Here is a 12,281-nt window from a genome sequence, read left to right on the forward strand (position 1 = left end):
ATTTTGCTACACATTCTTAGTTTGCTTTCTGTCTTTAAGTTTGGTGTGGGTTTTGTCCATAGTGAACTTTCTTTGGAAATCCCCAAAGTGTCTTTCAGAACCCCTCCTAAAACCTCACTTGTTTAGTTTTGGTTGTTGATCAGGGTCTCTTTTTTAGTTCCTGCTTCTGTTTGAGCGACATTTTGCGTTTTGAGGAACAAAACAAACATTTATGAATTTGAAGTTAGAATTGCCTGAACATGAAAAAGTTGGTTTGGTCTGTCTAGCTTGACTGGTTCAAGAGTTAATGTTGGTTGGTTATTTTATGATCCTTTTTATATAGTACACTCGGAAAGTACTCAGACCCCTTGACTTTTTCCACATTTTGTTACATTACAGCCTTATTCTAAAATGTATTAAATAAAACATTTTCCTTATCAATCTACACACATTACCCCATAATGACAGTGCAAACAGTTTTTTAGAAATGTTTGAAAATGTATAAAAAATAAAGAACATGACTTATTTACATACGTATTCAGACACTTTGCTATGAGAATGAAAATTGAGCACAGGTGCATCCTGTTTCCAATGATAATCCTTGAGATGTTTTTACAACTTGATTGGAGTCCACCTGTGGTAAATTCAATTTATTTGACATGATTTGGAAAGCCTGACACCTGTCCATATAAGGTCCCACAGTTGACATTGCATGTCAGAGGAAAAACCAAGCCATAAGGTCGAAGGAATTGTCCGCAGAGCTCTGAAACAGGATTGTGTCGAGGCACAGATCTGGGGAAGGGTACCAACATATTTCTGCTCTATTGAAGATCCCCAAGAACACAGTGGCCTCCATCATTCTTAAATAGAAGAAGTTTGGAATCCCCAAGACTTCCTAGAGCTGGCTGCCAGCCAAACTGAGCAATCGGGGAGAAGGGCCTTGGTCAGGAAGGTGACCAAGAACCCAAATGGTCACTCTGACAGAGCTCCAGAGTTCCTCTTTGGAGATGGGAGAACCTTCCAAAAGGAGAGCACTCCACCATTCAGGCCTTATGGTAGAGTGGCCAGACAGAAGCCACTCCTCAATAAAAGACACATGATATCCCGCTTGGATTTGACCAAAAGGCGTCCATAGGACAGACCACAAGAAACAAGATTGAACTCTTTGGCCTGAAAGCAAAGAGTCATGTCTGGAGGAAACCTGGAACCATCCCTACGGTGAATCATGGTGATGGCAGCATCAGGGACTAGGAGACTAGTCAGGATCGAGGGAAAGAAGAACAGAGCAAAGTACAGAGAGATACTTGATGACAACCTGGTTCAGAGAGCTCAGGACCTCAGAATGGGGCAAAGGTTCACCTTCCAACAGAACAACGACCCTAAGCACACAGCCAAAATAACACAGGAGTGGCTTCGGGACAAGTCTCTGAATGTCCTTAAGTGGCCCAGCCAGAGCCCGGAATTGGACGCGATCGAACATCTCTGGAGAGACATGAAAATAGCTTTGCAGCGAAACTCCCCAGGCAACTTGACAGAGCTTGAGAAGATCTGCAGAGAAGAATGGGAGAAACTCCCCAAATACAGGTGTGCCAAGCTAGTATCATCATACCCCAAAGAACTCAAGGCTGTAATCGCTGCCGAAGGACCTTCAACAAAGTACTGAGCAAAGGGTCTGAATACTTATGTCAATGTGATATTTCATTTTTTTTAATTTTTTTTTATTAGCAAACATTTCTAAAAAACTGTTATTGCTTTGTCATTATGGGCTGTTGTGTGTAGATTGATGAGGGAAAAGTGAAGGGGTCTGAATACTTTCCGCATGCGCTGTAGATTGGAAAGAGAGAAAATTGATATGGTATTATCAGTAAGTATGAAAATAAAGGAGAGCCGCACACTCTAGGAGCTCAGATGCAAAAATTCATCACCTGATGAAGACAGCTTGGCTGTCGAAACGTTGGATATTACATTTTTGCATCTGAGCTCCTAGAGTGTGCGGCTCTCCTTTATTTTCAAGTTTTCTACTCCGCTAGCCAGCACCTCGCCTAAATAGGTGTGCGTTTCTTTTTCTTCTAGATTATCAGTAAGTAACCAGTATAAATACAGGTATTCTGGTTGGTAATGGTGTACTTGTCGAGGAAAATACTGCATAAGACATTGAGGAGACATTGAAGAGCCGAGTGGAGGATACTCACGTGTACATGGAGAGGAAACCATAGGTGGAGTTGACTCCTTACGTCTCGTAGTTGAACATCTCACTGGCATCCCAGACATTAGACTAATGGAGAGAGATACAAGGGAGTGGGGGTTGGTGTGTGTGTCACAGTGTGTGACCAGAGTGGTATACTATGAAGCAAGCTAGTCAGGGTTTTATAAAAGCTAGCCAACTTTAGTTAGCTTCCCATTCCAGGCCAGGCGTCATCCATACTACAATGTTATCACTCGCATATTATGAAAAACGGCTCCTGGTCTTCTTCTTCTAAGATATCATGGTGGTCCGTAAAGAAACGTTAGAGGTGCATGCCAACACCTACTGTACTGGAGTGTGTAGTCTCACAGCTTACAGACTAAATAAAAAAAAAATTAAACATTAAGAAAAACTAAACCTAATCATGTACTACTAAGAAGAGAAAAAAATAGCCCTACTAACGACAAAGAGCTGTACCATTTTGAAAACCAACCACTTTAGACTGCCATTGACCACCATGTTGTTTCATTCCATTTCAAATTGTTATAGTCCACGGTAATACTTTTGGTGGCAGGTTATGTGCTATTATCAGACCTTCCAGGGAAAAAAACATGGAAATGAACCGAAAACTATGTTTTAAGTGAAATATTAGCATTTGTCTGAAGCCAAAAAAGACAGGAACTTCTAAGCTAATTTGAGTTTAGCACTAACAAGGCATTTTAGCATCAGCAACTTGACTACTGCTAGAGTACTGTACCTTTGTTGATCTACTGTACCTCAACAACAGATGTACTCACATTGGATGGGTTGATTAGGATTCAAACCTCTCAAACAGCCTAATGCATACTCTTAGAGCACCTTTACCCAATTAATGTACTTGTTAATGTAAACTTATTTTTTTCATGTAAGATGCATATCTGCCATTAGGGAATCTGTGCAATGATCCTAATCTTAATATATACAAATTGGTTCTTAAAGGGGCAAGCTGCAGTTCAAACAACAAAGCCACACCCACCACTGTTTTGGTAAAAATCTGAAGAATTGGGGGTGGAGAAATGTTACCACTCTCACATTCATAAGCCCTCTGGAAACAAAATAAAAATTTGGACCATGTTCAGAGGCTAACTTTTTTTTCTTAAAAATGACATTGTTTACAAACAATTGAGTTGATCAAGTACATTTTTGGGGTTCTGATTGGGTATGACAATTGGACTAAGCTCATGAGGCATTTATCATAGAAGTTGTAACTTCAAGAATCAATGGGTGTGTGTAAATAATTGAAAAGTAAAAAAATGTATGAAGCAATCACAGATTGACCCTTTAAATACTATACCTTATAAATGTTTCGAGCATAGCGTAACTTTCTTACCCTATCATAACCCAAAATATAAGGTTGCATTACTCCATTGTTTATAACAGGAACATAATCGAAATATGTTCAAAAGCTGTCAACTACACTACTGTTCAAAAGTTTGGGGTCACTTGAAATGTCCTTGTTTTTGAAAGTTAAGCAAAACAATGTGTCCATTAAAATAACATCAAAATGATCAGAAATACAGTGTAGACATTGTTCATGATGTAAATGACTATTGTTGTCACGTTCCTGACCTGTTTTCTGTTGTTTTGTATGTGTTTGACGGTCAGGGCGTGAGTTTGGGTGGGTAGTCTTTGTTATGTGTTTCTGTGTTGGTTTAAGGGTGACCTGATATGGCTCTCAATTAGAGGCAGGTGGTTTTCATTTCCTCTGATTGAGAGCCATATTAAGGTAGGTGTTTTCACTTTGATTGTTGTGGGTGGTTGTCTCCTGTGTCTGTGTCTATGTTGCACCATACGGGACTGTTTTCGGTTTGTTTGTTTGTTCGTTTCGTTTTATGTAGTCATTTTTCCTGTTCGTGCGTTCTTCGAGTTACATGTAAGTTCTTACGTTCAGGTTTGTCTACATCGTTTTGTTATTTGTTAGTTTATTCAAGTATAGTTTGTTTTCGTCTTGTTTAAATAAATATCATGTCATATCACAACGCTGCGCCTTGGTCGAATCACTACTCCTCCTCTTCGTATGAAGAGGAGGAGGAACACCGTTACAGAACCACCCACCAAACCCGGATCAAGCAGCGGGTTAACGGACAGCGCACGAAGCAGGATTTCTGGTCTTGGGAGGAAATCATGGAAGGAAAGGGACCATGGGCTAAAGTTGAAGTGAATCGCCGCCCATGGGAACAGCTGGAGGCAGCTCGGAGAGCGGAGGAAACCGGAGAGAGGAACCGGCGTTATGAGGGGACGCGTCTAGCACGGAAGCCCGAAAAGCCCGTGAGTACTACCCAAAAATGTATTGGGGGGAGGCTAAGAGGTGGTGGGCCAAGAGGTAGTGGGCCGAGGGCAGGTAGGAGACCTGCGCCCACTTCCCAGGCTAACCGTGGAGAGCGAGAGTACAGGCAGACACCGTGTTACGCAGTAGAGCGCACGGTGTCTCCTGTACGTGTGCATAGCCCGGTGCGGGTTATTCCACCTCCCCGCACTGGTAGGGCTAGATTGGGCATTGAGCCAGGTGTCATGAGGCCGGCTCAACGCGTCTGGTCTCCAGTGCGTCTCCTCGGGCCGGCTTACATGGCACCAGCCTTACGCATGGTGTCCCCGGTTCGCCTACATAGCCCGGTGCGGGTTATTCCACCTCCCCGCACTGGGCGGGCGACGGGGAGCATTCAACCAGGTAAGGTTGGGCAGGCTCAATGCTCAAGGGTGCCAGTACGCCTGCACGGTCCGGTATTTCCGGCACTACCTCCCCGCCCCAGCCCAGTACCACCAGTGCCTACACCACGCACCAGGCTTCCAGTGCGTTTTCAGAGCCCTGTTCCTCCTCCACGCACTCTTCCTATGGTGCGTGTCTCCAGCCCAGTGCCTCCAGTTCCGGCACCACGCACTAAGCCACCTGTGCGTCTCCAGAGCCCTGTACACACTGTTCCTTCTCACCGTACTCGTCCTGATGTGCGTGCCCTCAGCCCGGTGCCACCAGTGCCGGTACCACGCACCAGGCCTATAGTGCGCTTCGAGAGGTCAGTGTGCCCTGTTCCTGCTCCCCGCACTAGGCTTGAAGTGCGTGTCTCCAGTCCGGTGCCTCCAGTTCCGGCACCACGCACCAGGCCTACAGTGCGTCTCAGCCGGCCAGAGTCTTCCGTCTGCCAAGCGCCGCATGAACTGCCCGTCTGTATTGAGCCTTCAGAGCCTTCCGCCAGACAGGAGCCGCTAGAGCCTTCCGCCAGACAGGAGCAGCCAAAGCCTTCCGCCAGACAGGATCAGCCAGAGCCATCCGTCTCCGCAGCGCCATCTGAGCCATCCGTCTCCCCAGCGCCATCTGAGCCATCCGTCTCCCCAGCGCCATCTGAGCCATCCGTCTCCCCAGCGCCGTCTGAGCCATCCGTCTGCCCAGTGCCGTCTGAGCCATCCGTCTGCCCAGTGCCGTCTGAGCCATCCGTCTGTCCCGAGCCATTAGAGCCGCCCGTCTGTCCCGAGCCGTCAGAGCCGATAGTCAGTCAGGAGCCGCTAGAGCCATTCGTCAGACAGGATCTGCCAGAGCCGCCAACCAGACAGGATCTGCCAGAGCCGATAACCAGACAGGATCTGCCAGAGCCGCTAACCAGACAGGATCTGCCAGAGCCGCTAACCAGACAGGATCTGCCAGAGCCGCTAACCAGACAGGATCTGCCAGAGCCGCTAACCAGACAGGATCTGCCAGAGCCGCCAACCAGACAGGATCTGCCAGAGCCGCCAACCAGACAGGATATGCCAGAGCCGCCAGCGAGCCATGAGCGTCCAGAGCCGTCAGCCAGCCATGAGCAGCCAGATCCGTCAGCCAGCCATGAGCAGCCAGATCCGTCAGCCAGCCATGAGCAGCTAGATCCGTCAGCCAGCCATGAGCAGCCAGATCCGTCAGCCAGCCATGAGCCGTCCAGCCAGGATCCGCCAGAGCCGTCCAGCCAGGATCCGCCAGAGCCGTCCAGCCAGGATCCGCCAGAGCCGTCCAGCCAGGATCCGCCAGAGCCAGCCATCCAGAACTGCCCCTCAGTCCAGAGCTGTCTCTCTGTCCGGAGCTGCCCTTCAGTCCGGAGTTGCCCCTCTATCCTGACCTACCTCTCTATCCTGACCTACCTCTCTATCCTGACCTACCTCTCTGTCTTGAGCTACCTTATCCCGGTGCTGCCCCTTATATCGACGGTACCCTTTAAAGTAAGTGGGTGGAATAGGAGGGTGGTCATTCAGAGGGGAAGACGGAAGTTGGGTTTGACTATGGTGGGGTGGGGACCTCGCCCAGAGCCTGAGCCACCACCGTGGTCAGACGCCCACCCAGACCCTCCCCTAGACTTTTGGTGGTGCGCCCGGAGTTCGCACCTTGAGGGGGGGTTCTGTCACGTTCCTGACCTGTTTTCTGTTGTTTTGTATGTGTTTGACGGTCAGGGCGTGAGTTTGGGTGGGTAGTCTTTGTTATGTGTTTCTGTGTTGGTTTAAGGGTGACCTGATATGGCTCTCAATTAGAGGCAGGTGGTTTTCATTTCCTCTGATTGAGAGCCATATTAAGGTAGGTGTTTTCACTTTGATTGTTGTGGGTGGTTGTCTCCTGTGTCTGTCTATGTTGCACCATACGGGACTGTTTTCGGTTTGTTTGTTCGTTTCGTTTTATGTAGTCATTTTTCCTGTTCGTGCGTTCTTCGAGTTACATGTAAGTTCTTACGTTCAGGTTTGTCTACATCGTTTTGTTATTTGTTAGTTTATTCAAGTATAGTTTGTTTTCGTCTTGTTTAAATAAATATCATGTCATATCACAACGCTGCGCCTTGGTCGAATCACTACTCCTCCTCTTCGTATGAAGAGGAGGAGGAACACCGTTACAATTGTAGCTGGAAACGGCTGATTTTTATGGAATATCTACATCAGCAACCATCACTCCTGTGTTCCAATGGCACGTTGTGTTAGCTAATCCAAGTTTATCATTTTAAAAGGCGAATTGATCATTAGAAAACTATTTTGCAATTATGTTAGCACAGCTGAAAACTGTTGAGCTGATTAAAGAAGCAATACAACTGGCCTTCTTTAGACTAGAGTGAAGAGGCGACTCCGGGATGCTGGCCCTCAAGGCAGAGTTGGAAAAAAAAGCCATATTTCAAACTGGCCAATACAAGGAAAAGATGAAGATGGGCAAAAGAACACAGACACTGGACAGAGGAACTCTGCCTAGAAGGCCAGCATCCCGGAGTCGGCTCCTCACTGTTGACTTTGAGACTCATGTTTTGCGGGTACTATTTAATGAAGGTGCCAGTTGAGGACTTGTGACACTCTAATGTACTTGTCCTCTTGCTCAGTTGTGCACCGGGGCCTCCCACTCCTCTTTCTATTCTGGTTAGAGCCAGTTTGTGCTGTTCTGTGAAGGGAGTGGTACACAGCGTTGTATGAGATCTTCAGTTTCTAAGCAAATTTCTCACATGGAATAGCCTTCATTTCTCAGAACAAGAATAGACTGACGAGTTTCAGAAGAAAGTTCCTTTGTTTCTGGCCATTTTGAGCCTGTAATTGAACCGACAAATGCTGATGCTCCAGATACTCAACTAGTCTAGAGAAGGCCAGTTTAATTGCTTCTTTACAACAGTTTCAGCTGTGCTAACATAATTGCAAAAGGGGTTTCTAATGAATTAGCCTTTTAAAATGATAAACTTGGATTAGCTAACACAACGTGCCATTGGAACAACAAGAGGGAGGGTTGCTGATAATGGGCCTCTGTACACCTATGTAGATATTCCATCAAAAAGCAGCCATTTCCAGCTACGATAGTCATTTACAACATAAAACATGTCAACACTGTATTTCTGATCAATTTTATGTTATTTTAATGGACAAAAAAAACAAAAAAACAAGGACATTTCTAACTGTCCCTAAACTTTTGAATGGTAGTGTCCCTTGTCCATTTCCCATCTGAAAAAGCTTATGTATAAAGCTAGGACAAAATGTAGCGTTAAGCAGCGGTTTCCCCCGGCACACATTACACCTAGTCCACGACCAGAAGTAATTTTGGGCTTAATCTGTGTCCGGGATAACCTCTCAATAACGTTTTAAATACATTTGTGGAATGGGATGATGTCTTACATGAAAAAGCACATTTACATTCAAGTACATTAATTGGGTAAACGTACTCTTAAGAGTATGGATTAGGCTGTTTGAGAGGTTTGAATCCTAATCAACCCATCCGATGTGAGTACATCTGTTGTTGAGGTACAGTAGATCAGTAAAGCTGCAGTACTCGAGCAGTAGTCAAGCTGCTGATGATGAAAAGCCGTGTTGGTGCATAGGTCAAATTAGATTTTGAATGTCCTGTCTTTATTGGATTTAGACAAGCTAATATGTCAGTAAACTGTTTTGTATTAATATGTAGATGATTGGAACTGTCAGGTTTAGCTGTTTGAATAAAGCAGAAAAGGGCATCTTAACTGACAAGGTCTCATCCACAGAAATACACTCAGACACACAAAAATGTTTGTGTTAACAATAGCGAGGCTATGTACAGGGGGTACCGGTACAGAGTCAATGTGCGGGGCACCGGTTAGTCGAGGTAATTGAGGTAATATATACATGTGGGTAGAGTTATTAAACTGACGTATGCATAGATAATAACAGAGAGTAGCATCAGTGTAAAAAGAAGGGGGTGTGGGGGGGCAATGCAAATAGTCTGAGTAACCATTTGATTAGATGTTCAGTAGTCTTATGGCTTGGGGGGTAGAAGCTGTTTAGAAGTCTCTTGAGCCTAGACTTGACGCTCCGGTATCGCTTGCCGTGCGGTAGCAGAGAGAACCAAACAATTGATTCCCATTCAAAATTCTATTTTCTTTAACTCCTAACCTTCAACCTAACCGTAACCGTAACACTAACCCAAACAATAATCATAACCCTAACTCCTAACCTTAATTCTATTAGGTTTAAAGGGTTAAGGTTAGAGTTAGGTTTAACAGTTCAGAAAAATTTGATTTTGAATGGGAATACATTTTTACTCCCCAAAAAGTCCTGACAAGTAACAAAAACATGGCTGTGTGTGTGTGTGCGTGCGTGTGTAGTGGTGAGCTGGCGGGACTACAGTCAGAAGAACCCTACCTCCCCCTCATATTGGCTAGGGTGCCTGATGGTGTAGTAAAGTAGAGAGAAAAGCCAGAGAACACCTACACATTAACATGATGAACTTTGGTGAATAATACTAAACACCGTTGACTAAAATAAAACAGAGAAAAATGAAAGGTATCCTAAGAAGGTACAAAGTCAATGTGCGGGGCACCGGTTAATCGAGGTAATATATACATGTAGGTAGAGTTACTAAAGTGAATTATGCATAGGTAATAACTTAGAGTAGCAGCAGTGTAAAAACAAGGCGGGGGGCCAATGCAAATAGTCTGGGTAGCCATTTGGTTAGATGTTCAGTAGTCTTATGGCTTGGGGGGTAGAAACTGTTAAGACGCCTCGTGGACCTTAATTTGGCGCTCTGGTACTGCTTGTCGTGCTGTAGCAGAGAGAACAGTCTATGACTAGGGTGGCTGGAGTCATTGACAAGTTTTATAGACTTACTCTGACACCGCCTGGTATAGAGGTCCTGGATGGCAAGAAGTTTGGCCCCTGTGATGTACTGGGCCGTACGCACTACTCTTTGTAGTGCCTTGCGGTCAGAGGCCGAGCAGTTGCCATACCAGGCAAGTGATGCAACCAGTCAGGATGCTCTCGATGGTGCAGCTGCAGAACCTTTTGAGGATCTGAGGACCCAGCAGTCTCCCTTTCCTCCATTTCTTTGGTTCAGCTCCAGTCTCCGGTTCAGCTCCATGTCAAAAAGTTCCATTGGAAATGTCTTCTCCCCTCCACAACCCTTGATCCTACCTGTGCTGTGTAGATTTATGTCTAAAATAACTGATGAAGCTGAAAAGGAGGGAAGGTGAGGAAAAAGGGAGAGGGTGGAAAGGAATAGAGCGAGATAGATAGTGGGAGAAAAACAAACGAGTGAGATATCAAATCAAAAGAGTGAAAAAGAGGGAGGAGAGCAAAATAAAGGAGACAAGACATTCTTCTGACAGATCATGAACGTGCTGTCTGGGAGTTGATATAGTTGTGTGTGACGGAGACAGATTGTCCTGTGATTGTTCATTTTGGAGCACAGGTTATTGATGTCATCTGCTGGAATTTTTTGAAGAACAAAAACAAGACACATAGAAACCAAATGAATAGATGAGCTTTACTTTATGTGTGCCCCAGGAACCTTTTCACTGCCACAGAGAGAACAAATATTAAAAACAGCTTTGATTTGTTTGATTGGTCAAACGGAAAACACATCCGGGTTATACAATCAGATAAATGTCACATTTCTAGAGTGTTTTTGTTTTCCGGAATGCACACTAATAATAAAACTCAAGATATGTGGGGAATGTTTTTCTGCAAATGTCTAATTGACGTCAAAAGTTGAATTTTAGATTTGAGTGAAGTTCACATTCAATGTAACCTTCTATGAATGTCCTGGTGTGAACCTGTTTGAATAGCTCAATGCTTCTAGAGGGCTTTGTAGCATCCTAGCTGTAGTGGTTAGTCTCATGTAATGCTTTTGCCATCTCCTTACCCTCTCACCTCAAACGCTGTCGTTTTCCATGTTTCTTTCTCTCTTAACACTGAGATGTGTGTGTGTGTGTGTCTGTGTCTGTGTGTCTGTGCATGTGTGTGTCTTCCACAGGTCAAGGTCCATAAGTGGAGCATCTTCCGGTCTCTCCACTAGCCCTCTCAGCAGCCCACGGGTAAGTACCTCTCCCCAATCCCCCCGTCTCACCCCCTTTATCAGGACCCCTGTGTTTTCCCTCAGGCATCACACAATCCACCCTTAAACCTGCTGCCTGTCTACGCCTTGATTGGTATTTGTTTTTATGTCATCACATGAGACCAACACAGTCAGCGTAGCTAGATGCTCCTGACCAGGATAACTGAGGATAGGAGCTTGGCCTGAAACAAATACAGGATCTACACTGGAATTACTTAAGCATTAGTCATTCAACATAGAATAAAAATGATAGTGCCCCTACTAATGCATGTGCAAGAGGCTGGTCTGGTGGTAGTGCTGCAGCCCCTGGACCACATTATGTCTCAGGTGGCAGGGGTTCGATTTACCAACGTTCCCGAGATCTTATGGCAATCTACGGTAACTTTGGTAATTTACACAAATAACTTTAAAGGATGTATTCCTATATAGTATAAATATATATACACTGCTCAAAAAAATAAAGGGAACACTAAAATAACACATCCTAGATCTGAATGAATGAAATATTCTTATTAAATACTTTTTTCTTTACATAGTTGAATGTGCTGACAACAAAATCACACAAAAATTATCAATGGAAATCAAATTTATCAACCCATGGAGGTCTGGATTTGGAGTCACACTCAAAATTAAAGTGGAAAACCACACTACAGGCTGATCCAACTTTGATGTAATGTCCTTAAAACAAGTCAAAATGAGGCTCAGTAGTGTGTGTGGCCTCCACGTGCCTGTATGACCTCCCTACAACGCCTGGGCATGCTCCTGATGAGGTGGCGGATGGTCTCCTGAGGGATCTCCTCCCAGACCTGGACTAAAGCATCCGCCAACTCCTGGACAGTCTGTGGTGCAACGTGGCGTTGGTGGATGGAGCGAGACATGGTACCTAATGGCAGTCAGGCTACCTCTGGCGAGCACATGGAGGGCTGTGCGGCCCCCCAAAGAAATGCCACCCCACACCATGACTGACCCACCGCCAAACCGGTCATGCTGGAGGATGTTGCAGGCAGCAGAACGTTCTCCACGGCGTCTCCAGACTCTGTCACATCTGTCACATGTGCTCAGTGTGAACCTGCTTTCATCTGTGAAGAGCACAGGGCGCCAGTGGCGAATTTGCCAATCTTGGTGTTCTCTGGCAAATGCCAAACGTCCTGCACGGTGTTGGGCTGTAAGCACAACCCCCACCTGTGGACGTCGGGCCCTCATACCACCCTCATGGAGTCTGTTTCTGACCGTTTGAGCAGACACATGCACATTTGTGGCCTGCTGGAGGTCATTTTGCAGGGCTCTGGCAGTGCTCCT

At 45.4% G+C, this 12,281-nt stretch overlaps 1 protein-coding gene across 5 annotated transcripts in view; it reads left to right on the top strand.

Moving 5' to 3' along the window:
* Window positions 1-12,281, top strand: part of brsk2a (BR serine/threonine kinase 2a) — a 463,611-nt gene that overhangs the window by 420,730 nt on the left and 30,600 nt on the right. For all 5 annotated transcript variants that reach the window (XM_071326834.1, XM_071326833.1, XM_071326836.1 and 2 more), the window contains exon 13: window positions 10,902-10,962. In XM_071326834.1, coding sequence (XP_071182935.1) covers window positions 10,902-10,962 — 61 coding nt within the window. The remainder of the gene's footprint in view (window positions 1-10,901; window positions 10,963-12,281) is intronic.

This window comes from Salvelinus alpinus, chromosome 9 (assembly GCF_045679555.1).
Source record: "Salvelinus alpinus chromosome 9, SLU_Salpinus.1, whole genome shotgun sequence".
Lineage (NCBI taxonomy): Eukaryota > Metazoa > Chordata > Actinopteri > Salmoniformes > Salmonidae > Salvelinus > Salvelinus alpinus.